The sequence below is a fragment of the Thamnophis elegans genome, chromosome 2 (genome assembly GCF_009769535.1).
Source record: "Thamnophis elegans isolate rThaEle1 chromosome 2, rThaEle1.pri, whole genome shotgun sequence".
Taxonomy (NCBI): Eukaryota; Metazoa; Chordata; class Lepidosauria; order Squamata; family Colubridae; genus Thamnophis; species Thamnophis elegans.
In genome coordinates, this window is record NC_045542.1 from 152,911,286 (window position 1) to 152,934,510 (window position 23,225).

General features: G+C 43.1%; 2 protein-coding genes across 3 annotated transcripts in view; both read left to right on the forward strand.

The window, feature by feature from the left end:
• Positions 1–4,404, forward strand: part of LOC116504451 (von Willebrand factor A domain-containing protein 7-like) — a 45,710-nt gene extending 41,306 nt beyond the window's left edge. Inside the window, 2 exon segments of the mRNA XM_032211455.1 lie at positions 2,339–2,440; positions 4,255–4,404. Of these exon segments, the coding sequence (XP_032067346.1) occupies positions 2,339–2,440; position 4,255 (103 nt within the window). The 3' untranslated portion in view covers positions 4,256–4,404.
• A 1,373-nt stretch (positions 4,405–5,777) lies between these two features.
• The window catches only part of LOC116504336, a 33,798-nt gene continuing 16,350 nt past the window's right edge, over positions 5,778–23,225 (forward strand). Inside the window, exons 1-6 of one of the 2 annotated variants that reach the window (XM_032211295.1) lie at positions 5,778–5,985; positions 12,291–12,455; positions 14,994–15,281; positions 17,359–17,576; positions 20,004–20,176; positions 21,916–22,030. In XM_032211295.1, coding sequence (XP_032067186.1) covers positions 17,525–17,576; positions 20,004–20,176; positions 21,916–22,030 — 340 coding nt within the window. In that variant the 5' untranslated portion in view covers positions 5,778–5,985; positions 12,291–12,455; positions 14,994–15,281; positions 17,359–17,524. The remainder of the gene's footprint in view (positions 5,986–12,290; positions 12,456–14,993; positions 15,282–17,358; positions 17,577–20,003; positions 20,177–21,915; positions 22,031–23,225) is intronic. The other variant, XM_032211296.1, reaches the window with a different exon arrangement.

A 23,225-nucleotide genomic window follows, 5' to 3' on the forward strand; every position in this document is an offset into this window, starting at 1 on the left:
ACATTGATAATAAGCATATAATGACAATAGTGCTTACTTATCCATTTGGTAAACATTTTTACAAAATTAATTGTTCTCTTGTATTTTTTGAAATCTAACTTCTGTTCATTAATACATTCGATAATACACTGATAGAAAGAATCCTATATTAAGAAATATTCAGTGCCTTCCTTGTGTTTAATTTTCAGTGTTAATCTTTCAATTTCTGCACATTCTATTTTTTAATTACATTCTCTTCTGTAGGGATCTCCATGCTCATCCGATGTTGTGCAAATATAATTCTAGCTGCTGTTAACACATGTAGTATTAAGTACATATTCCCTATATATTTTTCTGGTATGATACCCAACAGAAATATTTCTAGTTTTAGGTCTATGTGTTCCTTTATCATTTTTTCTATCCAAGTGTGTATTTTAGTCCAATATCTTTTTTGCCTTTGGGCACCTCCACCACATGTGGTAATAAGAGCCTGGTGTCTGGTTACATTTCCAGCACTTAGCAGACATATCCTTGAACATCTTAGCCAATCTTGCTGGTGGGAAATGCCATCTGTAAAACATTTTATATATGTTTTCTTTATATGCAGTTGACATTGTTAATTTATAACTCCTCTCCCACAACTTTCGCCATTTGTCTAATTCTATCAGCAGCCAAACATTTATCACTGCCTAGGATTGAATTCTCAACCTTTGAGTGGGCGGCAAGCATCCTTACCTCTAGGATACCACACCTCTCCAGTTAGTTTTTAGCAGTGACTCCTTAAAATAATGCAGAGAAAATTAAAATGATTGCATCCCACCCTGAAAACAAAAACTAAGTTTCCCGCAGTTTTAAACCTATACTTTTAAACCTTAAACTTGAAACTTAAATCTTTCCAATTCAATTTTACTTGGCCTTCCTTTTGTTTTCCTTTAATCTGGAGCTGAAGGAGAACAATTGAGGGCCAGATTGGTTTAGTAGCTAAGTGTTGGGATTTTTTTGGAATATTTGTATGCAACCACTACAGTAGTATTCAGCCAATAGTCTTTGTTTACTCGTTGTTTGCTCTGTGATGCTGTATATAAGCAGAATTTCTAATACTAAGGAACCAAGTTAGAGACAAGGAGACTGTGAGTTCTAGCTCCACCTTAGGCATGAAAGCCAGCTAAATAACTTTGAGCTAGTCCTTCTCTCTCTGTCCAACACAGCTGTTGTTATGTCCAACCCTATTGTTGTTATGGGGAAAAGAGAAGGAAGGAGTATTGGGTATCTTTACTTTGAGTTATTTATAAAAGTAATAATAATAAAGATAAGATAAAACCACAGGTAGTCCTCGATTTACAACCAATCATTTAGTGACTATTCAAAATTGCAACAGCACTGAAAAATGTAACTTCTTCACACTTCAAACCGATGAAGCAACCCCATGGTCACATGATCAAAAATTGATTGCTTGGTACCCAGCATGTATTTACAATGGTTGTAGAATCCTGAATTAATATGATAACCATTTACAACCTTCCCAGATGGCTACTGACAAGGAAAATCAATAGGAAATTCACTTAAAGACCACCTGATTCACTTAACTGAAGTGGTTCACTTAAAAACCATTGTGCAAAAAGATTGTAAAATTGGGCATGACTCATTTAACAATCATGTTGCTTAACAACAGAAATTTTGGTCTCAGGTGTGGACATAGATTAAGGACTACCTGTAAATGTAAGTGCAAGTAAATCTCAGCTTTCTCCTTCTCTGCCCTGGACTTTTACAACGTAACATCCCAAAGCTCGTTTCGTCCCTTGCCTGCCTTACGAATGTGCAACATTCACTCTTCAGCGCACAATAGCTCTGACCACTACCAACAGTCTTTATTATTGGCTGAGCTTCTTATTATGTTTAAAGAGGAAGCCAAATAATTAATCATTTATAACAGTTTACATGCTGGTTGTGTGCTTCTTCCTGGATATTTGTGAAAATCAGCAGGCTTCTAATTATTCTGAAATAGACTAAGAGTGCCCTCTGGAGTTCACAAAATTTCCAGCAAAAATAGAAAACAAAGATGCAAAGAGATGGTTGCCTTTATTGATTTAACACTCAGCTATATCTTTTTTCCCAGGTGAAAATAATCCCAAATTAGAATATTGCTTTTATTAATTTGAAACCCCCCAAATTACAAAACACAGAGATTTTAGCCAGATCTATATTAGGTAACTAGCAAAAAGAAATTCTTGCTAAAGCAGACAGAATGTGCTGCTATTAATATTAGCTAATTTTACATTTAAAATTAACTAATATTTAGGACAGAGCATGTATTAATATTTTTTAATTTCATTTTTTCTTGTTTTGCTCTCCTCCGTAGGTCAACCTGCTGCAATTTTGCAGAAGTTTTGATCAGTGATGAGGTTGGGAACACGAGCAGTTTCACGATGGACTACAGAAACTCTAAGCCTCCTCCAAGCTAGTGAGTTAAGCAGCTGAAGCTGCCAACCCATTCATTAGAGCACTTTTTCTTTCTCTTTAGTCAAAATTAGGCAACCCAAGAGCCTGGGTCATAAATAAGAGATGTTTTCTTACCAGATTCTTCTTCAATGCAGTCAACAATGGCAGATGTAGGAGATAACTCGACTGAGCCCGAGGGAGGGTCAAACATGTCATTGGTCCTGAATCCCTTCATGACCATAAGAGATCTAAATCCAGCTCACCTTGAATTCCTTTGACTCTTATCTACCGCCAATTTGCTTTGACCATTAGTAGTTCAGATTCTTGTAGTGAGCAATAAACCTTAATATTTATTTGAACTGGCTGGATTTTCTGAATTCCCTGGCACTTAACAGCAGAGCTACTAACTGCACTGCTGCCTTCGCTACAAATGTTCTTAAAAATTTAGGGATGTATCTACCTTGAAAATAGCCAGTTTTGAACTGTATAACAGTGGGCCCTAATCTTTGGGGCACAAAAGGAACCAGTTCTGTGGGAAACAATTTTTCCATGGACTGATGGTGTGTGTGTGGTTGCACACACTATCTAGACCTCGCACAAACGCAGATGAAGCTTCACTTGCGTGCGCAGCCTGTTTCCTAACGGTCTATGGACTGGTACCGGCCTGCCGTGGGGTGGGGACCCCCTCTTGTGTAGTGCATTCAAACCTCAGCTGTTGACTATTTGAAATCTTTCATGACATTTTGTAATTTGTCATAAAATGCTTTATGGTCATTTTTATGTCATAAAATTCTTTTATAAAAGTTGCCAAATTTCAATTCTGTGGGAATCAGAGGTCCCAGACTTTAGGAAGGATCTAATACCCCAAAGTACTGAATCCAGTCAGAATTATTTGGAACACTAAGCGTAAGTAATAACAGCAATTTTAAAAAATGGAAAATAATGTCAGCTATGAATCTGGAAGACGTAGTCCTGTCAGTCCCTTAAGGTAGACCAGGTGAAGGAATAGACTACACCAGACATCCTGGAGCCCATTTTATTGATACAGAGCAATGTTTTTCAACCTCGGCAACTTTAAAATGGGTGGACTTCAATTCCCAGAATTCCCTGAGCAATCTTGCTGAGCTTGAGAAAAACTAATACAGGGCACAGCAAATAAGGAATCTTGAAAGCCTGGTGGCATTTTCCCTCTATGTCTCCCTCCCAGTTGCTTATACCACAGAGAATAAAGATGGATCCAGGGGATAATGAAAAAATAACACTAGCAGTGTGACAACATCACAGCACAAGCACCGCCTATTTTCTATGCACTTTGCAATATCACATGCAGAAAAATGTAGATCCAGCAGAATAGACTTTGTGAGCTCTCCTAAGGAGAATGCAACACAATGCCATCTGCAACCACATTGTAGCTTTTGTTTGTCGTCGCAACAGCCCACCAAGCAGAGAGTTACTGATGACAAAGAAACAGGATTAAGAGCCCACAAAGCAATAGACTTTCTCTTGAACAGCTCGTGGCCAATGCAAATTCAACAGGTGCATCTTCTCCCATTGGCCCTTCTCAGCACTAGAATTCAAAGTACACCTGCTGAAGTTCAGCCTTATATCTCTCAACCTTAGCAACTTTAAGATATTTGGGCTTCAACTCCCAGAATTCCCCAGCCAGCCATGTCTTCAAGTAAACAACATTTTAAAAAAAACAATAAAAGTTGTTAACCAGAAAACCAGGGCTGCTACTTTTTCTGATAGTCTTATGGTAAAATTTGGGAAAGGGAGATGCTGAAAAAATAGCTTGCATTTCTCAATTCGATTCCTTTGTTCACTTTTACTCCATAGAGATGGTGTACATTGAAGGAATGCCCTGACGCAAAATGGATCTTATTTCTGGTCCCTGGATGTCCCTTACCCTAGGATCATAATCAGCCAAATGGTAGTACCCTTGGCCCATCTCTCTGGTGGAGCCCAATAAAACTAACTTCAGAAGCACCTATGTCTGTTGAGAGTCTTTATTTAATTTTTTTACTCTCTTTAGAAAATCTTTTGCTCCTTTGCTTCATGGACTCATTGCCTTGTTCCTTTGCCTCACTGGACTTCTTGCTTTGAAGCCATTGTGCTAATAGCATTTTGCTGGACCAGAGGCTGCTGTGTGTGTGTGTAAGAGAGAGAGAGTGCTTTGTTGTGGGACTTGCCGTAAATGTGGGAGCGTTTTAGGGAAAGTTGGAGCAATAAAGGGGAGTTTGAACAATCCACTGGCTGTGTTGTCTCCATGTCTTGTCCTGGGTCATCACAATTGCACACCAGCTCGGTCTGGGGGTTGTTATCCCATAAAAGGTAAAGATGGGAGGGGGGAAAATCACCAGATCCAGGGGACCCAAAGAGCCAGACCTACTTCATCTTGCCAGGATGAGTTGTAATTTGCTCCCTCCCATCCAGACCCTCACAGACTCCAGGCCCTGGCTAAGAACCTCAACAGCATCACTTGTAGAGCTAGTGACATTCTTACGACCATCTAAGTTTCTACAGTCTAAAAGGGTGAATCTAAAGGGGTCCATCTCTTCTCATTAGTACCTGAAGGCAGAATGAGAAGCAATGGATGGAAAGTAATCAAGGGGAGAACCAACTTAAAACTAAGGAAAAATATCCTCACAGTGAGAACAATTAACCAGTGGAAGGGCTTACCTCCAGAAATTGTGGGTGCTCCAACAGGGGAGGTTTTTAAGAAGAGATTGGTCATCCATTTGTCTGAAGTGGTGCAGGGTTTCCTACCTAAGCAGGGGGTTGGACTAGAAGACCTTCAAGGTCCCTTCCAACTCTGTTATTCTACTATTCTGTTATCAGAAGGCTGCATTGTGCTCTTGTGCCGGAAACACTTAGAAAGTGACAAGATCTCCGAGACACAATGCTTTCAAAAGCAAATCCACAGTGAAAGGTTTTTAATGTCAAAGCTGAAGTACGCACATCTTTAAAGTTGCCAAGATTGCGAAATGCCTTGCTAAACAAACAGGACTCACATACTCCCCCACTGCAACCCATGGAGTTTCAGCAAATACCAGTCTGGCAACTGGTCAGAAACTCTATTTGCAATGTTCCTCTTTGCAGCCGGGGGGAGGGAGGGTTTACGATGCTGACTTCATTAGAGAGGCAGATTCAATATGAAGAGAAAAAAAAAAAGATGAACAACTGGCAGCTGCTCATTTTCTCCCCCCCCCTCCATAACTTCAGCTATTAAACTCCCACAGCCAAGGCAGGCAGGCAAGCAGAGGTTGTGAGGCAGACGTGGGGGAAAACTTTTTTGTTTAGTTTTTGTCCGGCCTACCCAAGCCGAGCCACAAACTATGCTGTTGGCCAGAGAGCCCTTTTGCTGCATGGGACTTGTGAACGGGTTTGCTCCCAACCGTGAATCGGAAGGCATTGCGTCAAGTGATTTCACCAATGCCGACATCCCAGGAAAGAGGATGAGGCAGGCTGTCATGGAGAAAAACCCTTCACCTGGAGACCATCTCGAGAAAGGTGGAGCGCTTAAAGAGAAGAATGGAACAGCACAATCATTTCAAGCCTGTTTGGAAGGTAACCAGTGGGAGGGTGGGAAGGTCTTCATAGGATGTGTCCTGCTTTCCCCTCCGGGCTCAAATAGATCCTCCACCATTTCTCTTATGTGGAAATCCTGACAAAAACAGGAAGCTTGGTATGACATCAGAAGGCCCATTATTCCCATCTGCCATGGTATGACTGGGTTCTTTTTAGGACTGGAAGGGGTAATTAGAGTTACAAATGGTAACTGTCACAAAGAAACCAAGATAGTGGAGGCTTTTATGGACCTTCTTTACTGTGGCCAGCAAAACTATTTACGATAGATATTAACAACAAAATCCTGACATCTACCCAGGTTCAGGTTTCTTCTTAGGTCTTGTAGGAGGTTAGCACCACCCCTCTTCTAGTAGAATGAAATATTCTAGGAAATATTCTAGGAAATATTAAAAAGGCAGAATATTATATTTCCCTGGATGAGAAATGGAGAAACATGTCTTTTAGTCAGGAAGCAGACTCACTCTTAATAGCCCCCACCCTCCACAATAGCCCACAGCAGATGAGATAAAGAGATGGCTAGGTCTATTCATAGGCAAATACCTCACCCAAGATCAACAAAGGGGGCACCTGGGAAGATTACATCACCCAGCAAGATTCAACCAAGCTTGGGACTCAAGACACTACAAGTTACCCCTGTATGGCCCCATGGGAGTCTGACAATGAATCAGGTTGCATTTCTTGCCACAGGAACAGGAAACTCCAAGGCACGGCTCAAGAGAGGGCATAAATCTATCTCTCCACCTAGGTGCTTTTTCTTTGCCCAGGACCAAAAAACCCATGTGGTCCTGTCCACCATTAAACCATATTTCCATGCAGTCTCCATGTTTCCAGTGTCTTTCTTCCCACTTGCAGATGAACCCAGATGGACATTTCTTCCAACAGTCTCTATCCTAGTGACTATTCCCCTCTAGCTCTCCTCCTGAATGCTTCATTTCCTCCCACCCTTCACTACATCTTCGTCCCCATTTCCAGGATTATCAAGAAAGAGTAAAAGGGAGGAACATGCTGGATTTACAAATGTGCGTGCTCAGCGCTGGTCATCTAACTTTCTTTGGATTTGCTTAGCTGGTCTCCTCTGTGTCTGCTCTATTGGGAGAAGAATCTCTCTTGGGAGGCTTCTGCCAATTCCTTCCAGAGCCTAGGGCTTTATTAAAGACCTTCTGTCCATAGCCACTTTTCCCTGTGTCCCATCTTGGATGAAAATATCATCTTCTAGGAGTTTGCTTCTCTTCCTTCAGAGAAACCATATACTTTTCTTCTCCAGCAGAGAAACAACTGCTCCACACATGCATATCAAACGTATTCTCCACCTTTTCTTCTTCCTACTCCCTTCTAAAACAACCTTCGTAGTTCTTATTGTCTATCCTCGTTTCTCCCACGACTTTGTCTCTTCTCTCTCTCTGGTCTGGGCCAGACCAACAGGATCTCCCTCCATGCATCTGAGGAGGTACGTATTCTATATAGAAAAACGGATAAGATAAGCTTAGTTGTCATAGCTCAACAGGGCAGACAATCACATATAATTAAGCCAATTTTGTGGTGTACAAATTTCCTTCCTAATGTTTAACTACTAAATTTCAGAAGCATTGTTCTTATTATATATTTCTCCAGAAAATAAGCAAAATCAAAAGGTATTCAGCCTGTACAAAGCCTCATGGGCATATTTATTTAATAGTAGCTGATAACCCGGCGTTGCCTGGGTATTTATTTATAGGGGGGAAATGTCCAGACCAAATGTAATTTCTAATGTTGGATTTTCCCCCTTAACAAAGGGAGCCCCTTGTGGAATACTGTGAAGTCGTTACCATGGCAATTCCACTGTGCTGTACAATAGAGGCCATTTTACAACAGTACAGTAGAAGCCATTTTAAGGCAAAACGGTGTATTTTAACAGAACACATACCCCGAGGGGTGTTAGGGAAGTTTTACCCCCACAGTATTTTTTTCCAGAGAGTAAGTCATCTGCGTACCAAGTTTGGTTGAAATTGCTTGAGGAGTTCCAGAGTTGTGCTGAAACCTACACACACACACACACACACACACACACACATAGAGCCATTTTTATATAGTAGATAGATAGATAGATGGTACCCATTCGGGTGATGTCACCAACTTTTCATTACCAATCAATCACCACAATTATGACTGACTGACAATGCAAATCATCGTCTCTCTGAGCTTGGTTGTTTTCTTGCAGATGTTTCATTACCCAAACTAGGTAACGTCATCAGGCTAATCCACTAGTCCACATTATACAATCTAGTCTGGATAATGAAATGTCTGAAAGAAAGCAACCAAGTTCAGTAATGTTCTGACCTAGGCTTTCCCAGCGGCACGAAGCCAAGTCCTTGTCCCAATAAACCCCTTTTATTTAATTTACAGTGAATTCCTCTCCAGCAAAGTCTGTCCTCTCCCACAGTCTTTCAAGATAGTTCACAATTACCGACCTTTATCAGACTTGGAGAGTGGCCAGGCCGATATCTTTCAGATGTTGCAATACTTGGCAAGAAGGCAGGAATGAACTAATTGTCTCCTGCAAACACCCCTCCCCTTTCACTCCTCTTTTGTTCCCTATGGGAGGGGCCATTCACCATCCATCTGTGGCCTTACTCCCAAGTCGACCCCTGTTCCTTAGCTGTTCCCTTCGTCTGGCAACACTGCGCATGCGCACACTGGGAACAGGCTCCAGCTGTTCATCTGCCTCACTGATATCTGAAGGCTGAACTGTCAGATGGCCCTGGCTTCTTCTCTGCCTCCGACACAGAGGCTCATCAGAGTCTTCCCAGACTCCAGGACTGGTCCATGTTCCCCCCAACCTCCTCATTGTCCGAGTCTGCTGCCAGCTCTGCTGGCTACTGGCGGGCCACAACAGTTAAGTTGTTTAGATATGTCACAGCTGCCATGCCCTTGAATTCAAGTATGGCATATCCAAGGGGCCGGCCTGCTCTACTCCTGAACTTCCATCACCTTCCTTTCCACATTTCTCACTAGCCCCTTAGCTATGATCAAGTGAGATCAGGGAACAGATGGAAGGGGGAGTTGGATATATTATACTTTTGTGACAGAATATATAGATTAAATGTTTCTCAACTTTGGCAAGTTGAAGAGAGGTGGATTTCAACTCTCAGATTTCCCAGCGACACATCTTAAAATTGCCAAGGTTATGAAACTCTAGTTTAGAAGAAGTTGAAGCATCTTCAGAGTTTAGATTTCACGATACACTTTTGTACTAAGGGCAACCATGAACTTATTGGTCAGGGATTTAACATTTTTTTATAGCTTCTGGCTTGCCAGGTTTGAAATGTCTCTTAGCAACAGCTATTTCAGCTGCAATATTTGAAGTTCTTTTCTGCGTAATATCTAGCCAGGAACAATAGGGGCTTTATGACCATTTGCTTGGTCTACAATTTTTTGTTCCCTTTTCCCATGTCAATCATCTGCTCACAAACATTCTCTGGAGCAGCACTTCTAGAAAAAGAAATCAGTATTTTTTCATTGGCTTTTGAGATTTGATGTACACGTTTGATGTACATTTTGGTTAGAGAAGATAGAGTAGTCCTTTCTGTGTATAACCAGCACGAGGAAGATCTGTTGTTTGAATGCTTTCTGCTGATCTGGCGATCTCATCCAGGCTAAGAATTTTTTTAAAAAAACATTAATAAGAATGTATTAATTTACCACCTGATTCTCAACAACGCCACAACAATCAAACAAAGAAATGACACTTTTTTAAAAAATTAAAGAAAAAATATACGGTAAGAGCAAATATGTGAGGGATCCATTTCTTTGTTTTCTATATTCATGACAACTTTAACAGAGATGTAGGGAGTAAAAAAGATGATTTTGAGGGAGATACACAAACTCAATTATCAAAGAGATGGGGTGGATATCTTAAGTCCACAACAGATAGATAATATTTAGCAAAGACTCAGACATACTCCTGAGTCATGGGAGTGTAAGAAAGAAGAGAGATCAATCAGATTTGTAAATACTAGTTATATAGTCAATCTCAATAGAAGATAGTTTTAGCCTTCCTCTGGAGTTGATTTCCAGATCCGTTCTACCAGCTGTGCTAGCAACACTGGAATATCTCTTTGTAGAAAGGTTGCCCTATTAGAGAAAAGTGAAATAGGTTTCCAAGTTTTAAAAAAAATCTAAATGATTAGAACAGTTGTACTATTTGGAAAATTTAAGCTCTCAGCAAAGAATTATGAGAAATTAAGAATTACTACTGAGGAAGGCATACAAACAATTAAAGTTCATCCCAGATAATACCTCTGTTGTGTGAACTACACTACCTTCCTGTTTCTCTGCAGGTGCAATTCAAGGTGCAAATCATAACCTTTAAAGGCACAGGGCTAGATTATCTGCACGACATCCTTTCCCTAAGGACGTTGACTCATCGTCAGTGGTGGGTTCCTACCGGTTCGGACTGGTTCGGCCAGACCGGTAGTGGCTTGGCAGCCTGGGTCATTGGAACCGGCAGCGACCCAGGCCTGCCACGCCCCCAAACCGGTTCTCCATGCAGCACCATAGGTTTTTATTGCACTGCGCATGTGTGCACAACATACATCAAGCGGGCATGTCCGGCACGCCTACAAGCGAACTGGCAGTAGTCATTGCTGGAACCCACCCCTGCCCCACCTACAAGGTCAAATAGGGTGGGCACACTCCTAGTCCCTTATCCTAAATCAGGGGTGTCAAATTCAAGGCCCGTGGGCCAGATCTGACCCATGGGGTGCTTAGATCTGGCCCGCAGGGCGGCCCTGGAAACAGTAAAGGACCAGTCCATGGTCCCTCTACCAGCGAAAACGGCCTCCCAAGCTCTGTTTTCGGCTGCGACAGCCTCCTGCAACCCTCTGCCAGTGAAAATGGAGCTTGCTTTCACTGGCAGAGGGTTGCAGGAGGTCGTCTCAGCTGAAAACGGAGCTTGGGAGCCCATTTCCACTGGCAGAGTGCTCAGGCCACTACAGGTGCTGACATGAGTGATATTAAGATGACCACGCCTACCCTGACCACATCCACCCGGCTTCCTGAGATCAAACACAACCCTGATGCAGCCCTCAATGAAATCGAATTTGACACCTCTGGCCTAATGATGTGAGCTAGAAAGCTTGCATGGCCGCCCCTGTGCAATGAAACACCTTACCCCTTGAAGTTTAGTAGATATCCACCATTTTCACCTTCCTTAAGACCTGACTTTTCCCTCAAGCGTTGGGGTAATATTAGAGAATGCACATTAGCATGCGTTGTTGCCAGATTTTTGTTCTTTTTCATGTTTTATGTCTTAACTGGTTGAGCACTATCATTTTCAAAATAACTCTAAACGTCTTTTAATTTTTACCTGGGAGCCGTGCAGGATTAGTTGTAAGATGGGCACAGGGGTGGGTTTCAAAAATTTTAGCAACCGGGTCTCCTCCCGCTTGCTGGGTGGATGCCTACTCGGCCTCCTGCACCACATTTCTGCCCTCCCCTGGCTCCAGAGGCTTTCCTCAAGCCTCTGGGAAAGCAAAAATAGCCTCCCTCCAGGCTCTGGAGGCCTTCCAAAGGCTGGAAACAGGTCCACTTCTGGGAGGCCTGTTTTTTTGCCCTCCCAGAGCCTCCATGCGGGCCGTGCACTTATCTGGCATCCAAAATAGGTCACCTGGAGACTCCTAGGAGAAGCGGGTGGGGTGGGCGTGGCCAGCCAGTCCTTGCAAACCACCAGTTCAGCAAACCAGATGTAAAAATAGCATCCAGTTTGCCTGAACCGGCCTGAACTGGCTGAATCCCACTCCTGGATGGGCAGCTATATAAATGTTTTAAATAATTTTTTTTAAAAAAACCCAGCCGCCAACAACTGCACAATGAAAGCCCTCAGTGGTGGGATTCAAATAATTTAACAACCAGTTCTCTGCCCTAAAGACCAGCTGGGTAAGCATGGCTCGGTGGTCATGTGACCGTGTGGGCATGGCCAACTCAACATCACTCACATCGATGGGTTCTCCACCTTAGCTGTTAGAATGTAACAAGGGTTAACCAGAGAGGCAGTTTCTGTAATCAGGGCAATAAAGATTAGACTAGAAACAACACCAGAATGTTTCCTTCCTGCCTTCCTTACAGGATTAGCCCTGTAATGTGAGAAAAAAACAAAAGGAGATTCTTCCAACAACCGGTTCTCTGAACTGCTTAGAAAGTTAACAACTGGTTCTCCCGAATAGGTGCGAACTGGCTGAATCTCACCACTGAAAGCCCTGCCCTTTTTTTAATATGCATTTCTATTATGGTTTTTTCCCCCCATGCAGGCAAATGTGGACATGGCGGGGAGAATGATGCCACCCAAGACCCCTCCTCTCCTGGGGACAGCCATAAAGAGGCAGCTGACCCCCTGCTCTCTTCTCATTCCTATTTGCACAAGGAAGCTACAGAAACAGCCACTGAAGCCACAAAGAAATTTTTTGTACGAGATGGTAAGCCAGAATCCCTAGTGATCTGAGACATCCTGAAGAAAGGCCCCCGCTGCCGATAGCATCTCTAGTCATTGAAGAAAACTATGGTGACAGCCATTAGCCTTAGTGGGGAATGGCAAGGAAGGGCAAATGAAGGAGGGCGTGTCATGAGGTCATGATTCAAACTCCGCCCCTTTGACACTTCATTGGACAGTGCTGGGGTCATGATGTCGTGAGCGGCTTTGTCATTTCCATGGAATTCCAGGAACATGCAGATGTCCCTGGCCATAGGTATACCCTCTTTCCCCCAAAATAAGACCTCCCCAGATAATAAGCCCAATCGGGCTTTTGAGCACATGCTCTGAAATAAGCCCTCCCGGAAAATATTGCAACACAGCAGCAGCCATGAAGTGATCATACTCACCATCTCCTGCAGCTGAAAAATAATAAGACCTCCCCGAAAATAATATCAAGCGCTTATTTTGGGGGTCAAAATAAAATAAGATCCTGTGTTATTTTGGGGAAACATGGATTTCTTTTTTTTTCTTTTTTTTATTCATAAACATTTTGAATACACTGTATTGTCAGGGTATGTCATTTACAAAAGAAAAACAAAGAGAAAACAAAATATTAACACATACTGGTAACAATAGTAACAAAGTATAACAGAATACTTTGGGCTCAATTTCTTCCTTATATTAGCTTATTTATAATGCTGTTAATTATATTAACATATTTATAATTAAAAACCTTTATATTAATTCATATATAGCAGTAAATATTCTTCATCTAATTTCTACCTCTTCTCTCCAACCATTCATAAATTCTATTCCATGTCTAGTAATATTCTGTGACTTCTTTGTCTTTTATTTTTAAAGTCAGGAACATGCAGATGTCCATGGCCATAGACATATTTCATTGATCAGGTACACCATATACTGGTAGTCCTCAACTTACAACCACAATTGAGCCCCACATTTTGTGTTAAGTGAGACTGTTGTAAAGTGATTTTTGCCTCCTTTCACGACCTCTCGGGCCAGAGTTGTTAAGTGAATCATTGCAAGGATTAAGTTAGTAACATGGTTATTAAGTGAATCTGCCTTCCCATTGACTTTGTTTGTTAGAAGTTCGCAAAAGATGATTCCATGACACGCTGCAACCATCATAAATGTCTAGTGTAATGAAAACAAGCCCGGAACAGATAATTATTATTATATGCACAGGTACAGTATATGTGGTACCTTGCTCAATAGTAGTAACTGTGAGTGGGATCTTGGAGTCCTAGTGGACAACCATTTAAATAAGAGCCAGCAGTGTGCAGCAGCTGCCAAAAAAGCCAACACAGTTCTAGGCTGCATAAACAGAGGGATAGAATCAAGATCACGTGAATTGTTAATACCACTTTATAATACCTTGGTAAGGCCACACTTGGAATACTGCATTCAGTTCTGGTCCCCACGATGTAGAAAAGATGTGGACACTCTAGAAAGGGTGCAGAGAAGAGCAACAAAGATGATTAGGGGACTGGAGGCTAAAACATAGGAAGAACGGTTGCAGGAACTGGGTATGTCTAGTTTAATGAAAAGAAGGACATGGGGAGATAGGATAGCAGTGTTCCAATATCTCAGAGGTTGCCACAAAGAAGAGGGAGTCAAGCTATTCTCCAAAGTACCTGAGGCCAGGACAAGAAGCAATGGGTGGAAACTAATCAAGGAGAGAAGCAACTTAGAATAAGGAGAAATTTCCTGACAGTTAGAACAATTAATCAGTGGAACAACTTGCCTCCAGAAGTTGTGAATGCCCCAACACGGGAAGTCTTTAAGAAGAGATTGGATAACCATTTGTCTGAAACGGTATAGGGTTTCCTGCCTAGGCAGCGGGTTGGACTAGAAGACCTCCAAGGTCCCTTCCAAGTCTGCTATTGTATTGTATTGTATTGATTTAAGGGGAAAACAGGAAGAAAACCTTTCTCTAGCCCAATGTTTCTTAACTTGGTAACTAGGATGTTTGAACTTCAACTCTCAGAATTCCCAAACCAGCACGTCTGACTGGGGGATTCTGGGAGTTGAAGTCCACTTATCTTGCCAAGGCTGAGAAACATTACACTAGCCAAATAAAAAGACCACATAAAAAGCAACCAGCAAAATACCTATATGTGCATTTCTGTATTCCCTGCATTAGTGGCGTGAGATTGGACAACCATTTGTCTGGAGTGGTGCAGGGTTTCCTGCCTAGGCAGGGGGTTGGACTAGAAGACTCCAAGGTCCCTTCCAACTCTGTTATTCTATTCTATTCCATTCCATTACATTACATTTTTATTATTATAGAATTAATATCAATGAAATGAATATTGTTGTAAACATTATGATTATCATCTTTCAAACTATTTATACCCAGAAAAACTAATATCTTTCTTAGCATTATCGATTTTGGGCTCAACTGTGGTCGTAAGCCGAGGACTACTGTATAGGAACAAAAGGGTCTAAAACAATTTGCTTTTCTTTGGTAAACTCGGGAGGAGCCACTTAAAAGGAGAAATGTGTATTTCATTTTTTGCAGAAGTTGTTAAGAGGAACACTAGAGCCTCTCAGAGAGCTTATGATAACATCTATGAAGAATTAGCATCCTTTTCTCAGGGCTACTACTTGAACGTAAAGAAAAACCAACTCTCTAAGGCCCTTGGCATACTGGAGCTGTCCATGAATGCTGCTCCTGTTAAAATAGCCCATAATCATGTGGATGGAAGTCAGTTCTCCTTCCCCGTGGATGAAACTCTCTCCGAAATATCAATCTCAGTCAAGACTTTGAGGCGTGAGAGATTCAACTTTAACATCTGGCAACCTTCAGGTAATTGAACTGAGTGCAAATGGAGGGAAACAGACCAAGGAGAGATTCAACCTAGAAATAAGGAGAATTTTTCTGACAGTGAGAACTGTTGGCAGAAATATCCTTCTGGGTTCGGTTCCAAGTGTAAAAGACACTGGAAACATGGAGGCTGCTTGGAAAGATGATTTAATGGTGGACAGGATCACATGGATTGAGTTCCTGAACAGAAAAGGGGGGCCACATGCTTCCAGATGTTGGGTGAAGAAGAAAAAGAGGCAGAGATGCTGAAAGTCCCTGGTTTTATGCCCTCTCTGGGCTTTGATCTTGAGCTTGTATTCTGATTGGTTGTCAGACTCCCATCGGGCCATGCAACTCTTTAAGCTGTGATTTGAATCCAAGTTTGGTTGAACATTGCTTCTTCCCAGGTGCCCTGTGTTGAGATAGGTAAAAGGCTAATACTATCATGCCTTTATCCCATCACCCTGCAGCTGAAGGGGGATCTTTGTTATGTAGAATAGACTGGCCCAGACTTTTTAATGACCTATTGACACAGGTGGGGACTATTAAGAGTGAGTCTGCTTCCTGCCTAAAAAACATGTTTCTCCATTTCTGATTCAGGCAAACATAATATTTCAATATTCCCAGGATATTTCCTTTTTCTAGGAGAGGGGTGGGTGCTAACTTCCTACAGAACAATCAACCAGTGGAACAGCTTTGCCTTCGGAGGTTGTGGGAGCTTCATCCCGGAAGCTTTCAAGAAGAGACTGGACTGACATCTGTCAGAAGTGGTGTAGGGCAGGGGTGTCAAACTTAAGGCCGAGGGGAGGATGCGATCCACGGGTTACTTAGATCTGGCCCTAAAAACTTTGAAGGACTGGCCCAGGGTGCCTCTGCTAGTGAAAACGGAGTTTGGGAGGCCACCCGCAGCCATCCCGAGCTCCATTTTCTCTGGCAGTGGGTTGCAGGAGGCTGAAGCATCCAAAAATGGAGCTCAGGAGTCCATTTTGCTGGCAGAGCACTTGGGTCACCACAGGTGCCCCCCGACACATCAAGCCCATGCCCCCCCACACCTCCTCCCCTGAGGTCAAATACAATCCTGATGCGGCCCTCAATGAAATTGAGTTTGACACCCCTAGTGAAGTGACTCCTGTTTGACAGGGGGTTGGGCTAGATGACCTACAAGGTACCTTCCAACTCTGTTAATCTGTTATTGAGTATGCAAAACTATGCAAGCAAACGCTTTCCCTTGTCTGACACGGGATCAGGGGTGGGTTTCAACCGGTTCGCGGCGGTCCCCGCGAACCGTTTGGTCGGCGAACCCGGAAGTAAGTAACTTCCGGGAACGGTGAAGGGCCCACCCGCCCGCCCGCGTTCCTTACCCGGTTTTGACGAGTTCTGCACTTCCACGCATGCGCAGGACGCATACAGCGCCTGCGCGATCCTCCAGGAGCAGCTGGAGCATCGCACAGACGCTAGTACGCATGCGTGCGCTGCGCACGTGCACAAGGACGCCGCCAGCCCTGTTCCAACCAAACCGGTTGGAACGGGGCGAGAAACCCACCCCTGCACGGGATGCATGTAAAAAAATGGGGGGGAGGACTTCAATTGCACAATCGTGGATGTCTGGAATTGGAGGAAGCCATAATGCCGGGCATTTTAGCCTCTGCAGGCCATCTTCAACTTAAAGTAGTTCATTTAGTGACCATTCAAAGTTACAAGTCACTGAAAAAAGTGACGTACAACCTTTTTCACATGTATGACCATCACAGCATCCCCATGGTCACACAACCAAAATTTGGACCCTTAGCAAATAACTCGTATTGATGACGGTCGCAGTGTCCAGGGGGGGGTCATGCGATCCCCTTTTGTGACCTCCTGGCAAGCAAAATCAATGGGGAAAACCAGTTTCACTTAACAACCGTGTGACTAATTGACCAACTGCAGGGATTCGCTTAACAGCTGCGGCAAGAAAAAGTGGTAAAATGGGGCAACTCCAGAGAGGCCTCACTTAGCAACAGAAAATGTGGGCTCAATTGTGGTCGTACGCTGAGGACCACCTGCGATGCAATTCACACCTTTTTGTGATGTTCCACAATAGGTGACCCATTAGGAAAACCTCGTCTGATGATTGACACAAGCAATCAAAAGTCGTGAAGGTATCTCCTCTCCCTCAGCAAGGTCGGTGGACTGTGTCCGTGACCCCAAGGGGCTCTTATGAGGTGGAGATTAGAGGCAAGAGTTTGCTTGACTTCACATACCAGATAATGCAGAAGCAGAACAACTACATGCTTCCAATTCAAGGACAGCCTATGAAAGGTATGTCTTCCTTACCTGTTGCAACTCTGGGGTCAAATCCTCATTACCAACATCCATGCTGGGGGAAAAGTCAGGCAAAAAGTTTAGGTGCTAAGAGAAATCCATTTCAAAAGAAAAAGGCTATAGAGCTGTGATGGCATGCGGAGCCATTTCTTTTATTTTATATATATATAATTGGGGCTTACCAGAGGTTGTAAAAATCTAATAGATACCTTTCACCCTGGCTTCACTGATAATGGATAAGAGTCTGTGGCCTAATGGCTAAGAAGTCTGCCTAGTATGTAATATAGCCCAGGTTCAAATCCCAGTAAGGGTATGCTAGCTGATGAGAGCTAAATAGCTTGAAATAGATCTATACTAGTCTCCCTTTATTTATTTATCAGCACAAATAATATATATATAAAACATAAAACCATCTTCCAGTTACATACAGCATTTTGTGCATCTCTCCATAGTCTTCACTTACAATTTATATAAAATCTCATATTATCAATCTAGTATATAGGCATACATTATTGTCATTATTAATCATTTATTTGACTATAACTATTATTACTTCATTTTACGCGAGATATTCTAAATTTTGAATCAATTTACGTTATGGCATTTCATTACATCATACTAAATCCACCCAATAGGGTACATCTTTATATATATTCTGCAGCATTCCATTATTCTTGTATTGTAAAATTCTCTAGCATATTTCATTTATTTTCATTTCATCTCTAGCACGCAGAGCCATTTCTGAGGGCCTGCGAGGCATTTCCCTGTTCAACTCCAGCGCGCTGTCCAACTGATTTCAGCTTTGATTTCTGGCCGTTTTTGTCCCTCTGGAGGCTTCAGGGAAGCCGTTCCCGAACTTCCAGTTTGCGTGTTGGGCTGTCTTTTGCCCTCCAGAGGCTTCAGGAGGCTTTCCTGAAGCCTCCAGAGGGAGAAAAATGCCCTAACACGGAAACCAGAAGTCGGGAAATGAGCCATTTCCAGCCTCCAAGGGTCTCGGGGGGGGGGGAGGCCGTTTTTATCCTCCCCAGGCTCCTAGAAGTCTCTGGAGCCTGGGGAGGGCAAAATATGGGTCCACCGTCCATCGCACACCAAAAGCGGGAGGCGGGGAGGCACATGCACATACATGGGGAGCATGTGCATGTGTGAGGGGTTGCATTCTAGCAGGGGACATAGAATTATGGATGTGGGCACACACACACACACACACAGAGACACAAACACACAAACACCCCCCACTTTTGGCACGCAATGGCAAAAAGATTAGCTATAGAAATTCTCAGTCATCCAGGTCATGGTTGTACAAGGTGTTGTTGTTTTTCAGTAGGCAACTGGACTTTCTGGTTTTTTTCTTTGAAGATGTTTTGCTTCTCATTCAGGAAGCTTCTTCAGCTCTGACTGGATGGTGGGGAATGGAAGGATGAGAAGCGAAATGTCTGGATGACCTGGATGACTGAGAATCTCTATAGACTCTTAGCAATCCAATTTGGAATGAAGACCCTTGAATGGTCTGGGAGTATGAACAGATTTCCGGGGGGGGGGGGAATGCAGATTACAGGATGTATTTGTACTACTCAGGTGACCCTGTGGATACAGATAAACCGTGTAAACCAAGTGCTTCAACGACCATCTAAAACAGGGGTAGTCAACCTTTTTATACCTACCGCCCACTTTTGTATCTCTGTTAGTAGTAAAATTTTCTAACCGCCCACCGGTTCCACAGTAATGGTGATTTATGAAGTAGGGAAGTAACTTTACTTTATAAAATGTATAAAGCAGAGCTACAGCAAACCCCTACCGCCCACCATGAAAGCTGGAACGCCCACTAGTGGCGGTAGGGACCAGGTTGACTACCACTGATCTAAAAGGATGCAAATGACCAGCTGCTTGCAAGGAGTATAATCCTTCCGTTCCCCACTAGCCTGTCAGAGCCGAAGAAGCTTCTTAGATGAGAAGCGAAACGTCTTCAAAGAAAATAAACCAAGGAAGTCCAGTTGCCTCCTAAAAAAAAAGCACTTTTGGGACATTTCAGAAGAAGAGTGTATTAAGGAAGAGTCAGCTCTGCTAACTTAGGTCCCGAAAGTGCTGTTTCAAGAGGCAACTGGATTTTCTTATTTTTCTTTGAAGACATTTCTCTTCTCATCCAAGAAGCTTCTTCAGCTTTGACTGGACAGTGGGGAATGGAAGAATTTATACTCCTTGAAGACTGTTAGTTGTTATTGCAAGGAATATAAATCTGCAAGGAAAATAAATCCTTCCATTTCCCACCACCCAACCAGAGCTGAAGAAGCTTCTTAGATGAAAAGCAAAACATCTTCAAAGAAAAAACAGAAAGTCCAGTTGCCTCCTGAAAAAAGCACCTTTGAGAGAACCATGATGACTGAGAATCTCCATAGACAACCTGCTAACTTACTACATCTTTCCTAGGATCGAATTATACTATCTCCATAAAGATGCTGGCAGCAGACAGAGGTACCCAGATGCAGAATCTGGTCATTTCTGATGGACTAGGAGGTCCTATTCACTCCATCGTTTTAAACCAGACATCTGATGCCCTTGGCAATATCTTGGCCTTTGCTCCGATTCAACTGGATTCATTGGTATGAACCATGGTTATTTCTTCATCTTCTGATTTGACTCCATGTTGCATGAACCGGTTAGAACTCCCTTGGTAAAACATGAGGAGAATGTTCTGTCTAATATCAAGGTATATTAATCCATATACAGGTAGTCCTCGATTTATGATCATAGTTGAGCCCAATTACTATTTAAATATTTTAATGTTATCTTCTTTTTTTTTTCAAAGAATTCTTTATTTTTTTTATTCTCTTACATGCCCCTTTAAGTATACATTCACATAATTACTATTCTTCTTTACATTTATCATTCTTGTTTGTTATCTTGTTTTTTACTGGGTTGTAAGCCATCTTTATGAGTTTTTTTTATGAGTTTATTCAATTTGTTGGCCGCCCTATTCCCCGAAGGGACTCAGGGCGGCTGAACTAAGCCAAGGGAGGGGAAATTACAAAAAGTAAGACAAAGACAATCAGACAATACGAACAATTTAAAAGCACAACAGACACAGCAAATTCGAGTAGGGGGTGGGGACTCAACCCCAGGCTTGCTGGGACAGCCAGGTCTTCACGGCCATCCGGAAGGCCTGAAGGGTGGAGAGGGTCCGAATCTCCATGGGGAGCTCGTTCCAAAGGGCCGGGGCAGCCACAGAAAAGGCCCTCCTCCGAGTAGTCGCCAGCCGACATAGGCTGGCAGATGGAATACGGAGGAGGCCTAATCTGTGGGATCGAATGGGTCTGTGGGAGGTAATCGGCAGAAGGCGGTCTCTCAAGTACCCAGGTCCAATACCATATAGGGCTTTATAAGTAATAACTAGCACCCTGAAGCGTATCCGGAGACCAATAGGTAGCCAGTGCAGCTCGCGGAGCATAGGTGTAACGTGGGTGTACCGGGGTGCACCCACAATCGCTCGCGCGGCTGCATTCTGGACCAGCTGGAGTCTTCGAACACTCTTCAAGGGCTGCCCCATGTAGAGCGCATTGCAAGATGGATATAAATTTAATAATCAATAGTAATAGCAATAGCACTTAGACTTATATACCGTTTCATAGTGCTTTTGCAGCCCTCTCTAAGCGGTTGACAGAGTCAGTATATTGCCCCCAACAATCTCGGTCCTCATTTTACCCATCTTGGAAGGATGGAAGGCTGAGTTATCCTTGAGCTGGAGAGATTCAATCTACCAAATAGCTGGCAGCCGGTGATCAGCAGAAGTAGCCTGCAGTACTGCACTCTAACCACTGCGCCACCGTGGCTCTTACACCTTCTCTTTTATGAGAATATGAGCTAGTATGGGGCAGCGGTGAAGGAGCTCAACTTGGGGATGGAAGACTCAGGTTATAGTCCCCCCTACACACAAAGAAAATTCCACTGGGCAAGGAACTAAATAAATATACTAAATAAATAATCAACCAAAGAAATGCAGTCATAATGTAAAACAGTGGCATGAAAAACAAAATCCAGATTGCTCCAATTAAAACTATCCATACAAAGGATTAAATGTCCCAAAATAAAAGAAAAAAAAAAGCAAAGTCAAGGTTTCCTTCTACAGCCAGCTTTCACAAACTGCAAAAATGATTATATAGCTATAATTTCTTAAGCCCTTAAGGATTCTTCGTTTATCTTTATTTTAAAAAGCAGCTTCTCAGCATCTGAGTAATCTACCCGGAACAGAGGAAACGATTGGAGTAATCTCTTCTCTGTTCAAGATGCAGGAGACAGACAGTGTAAAATCCATTAATTCTCTCTTTTTTTTTTTACTTTCCAGTCTCCGGTGCTAAAAGTAGAAGGTCTGTCTCCCGGCAACCTGCCCTTCTCACGTCTCAACATCAATCCTATCCATGTGGCGTCAATAAGGATTCTACCCTTGGCAGGCCAAGAGAGTAAGTCCCTGGCAGCAGTTTGCAAACTTCCTTTGCCATTTTGATCCACCTAAAGTCAGGGGATTCAAACTCGATTTCATTGAGGGCCACATCAGGGTTGGGTTTGAACTCCAGCAGGGCAGGGGGCATGGCCAGCTCGACGTCATTCATGTCGGGGGAGCCTGTGGTGGCCTGAGTGGTCTGTCAGCGACAACGGGCTCCCGAGCTCCATTTTGGGCTGCGATAGCCTCTTGCAACCCTTTGCAGGGCTGTCTTAATGAATGGGCCTGATGAGCACTTGCCCATGGGCCCCAGGAGCATAGGGGCCCCATACTAATCTGTATATGTTAACCAGTGGTGGGTTACAAAAATTTTTAGAACCTCTTCTATAGGTGTGGCCTGCTTTGTGGGAGTGGCTTGCCGGCCATTGACCGGGTGGGAGTGGTTTGCAGCCATATGACTGGGTGGGAGTGGCTTTCCAGCCATGTGACTGGGTGGGCATGGCCAACTTATAAAATGTGGTGAAACTCACTTAACAATGCTCTTGCTTAGCAACCAAAATGTTGGCTCAGAAACTCTGACATTTGAAGCATGCAAGTCTTAAAGCTGTCAAGTTACAAGATCCTCGCACCCCTAACCCTTTAGAAAAAAAAACCAAGGGTGTTCAAACTTGACAGCTTTAAGACTTGTGGACTTCAACTCCCAGAATTCCTCCTCTCACTCTTCATCTTGATGATGTGCGGATGGGCGGGGGAAGGAGCTGGAACCGATTCTAAACGGCACTGTAGATTTGTGGAACCTCTTCTATAGAAGAGGTTAGAACTGGCAGGAACCCACCCCTGATGTTAACCCTTCAGTGCACCTGGTATCATATAAATACAGCAAAATATTTATTACATTTTACTGCATTTTTAATTAATACTAACATGCATTAGTAGAAATTAACACCAATACATGTTTACTTTTATCAACCATTTACATTTTTACTTCTTTGAGTAGTCGTCATAGGGGCCCCAGTACACTGCTTTGCCCTGTCCCTCTGCCAGTGAAAATGCACATGGCCCTCCTGAGCTCCATTTTTGCTGACAAAGGCACTTCAGATTGCTTCTTCGCTGTTTCCTGGGCAGGCCCATGGGCTGGATCCTGCCTGCAGGCCTTGAGTTTGACAGCCCTGACCTGTCGATTTCTAGAGTTGTGAGCCGAAAGCGAAGGTCCA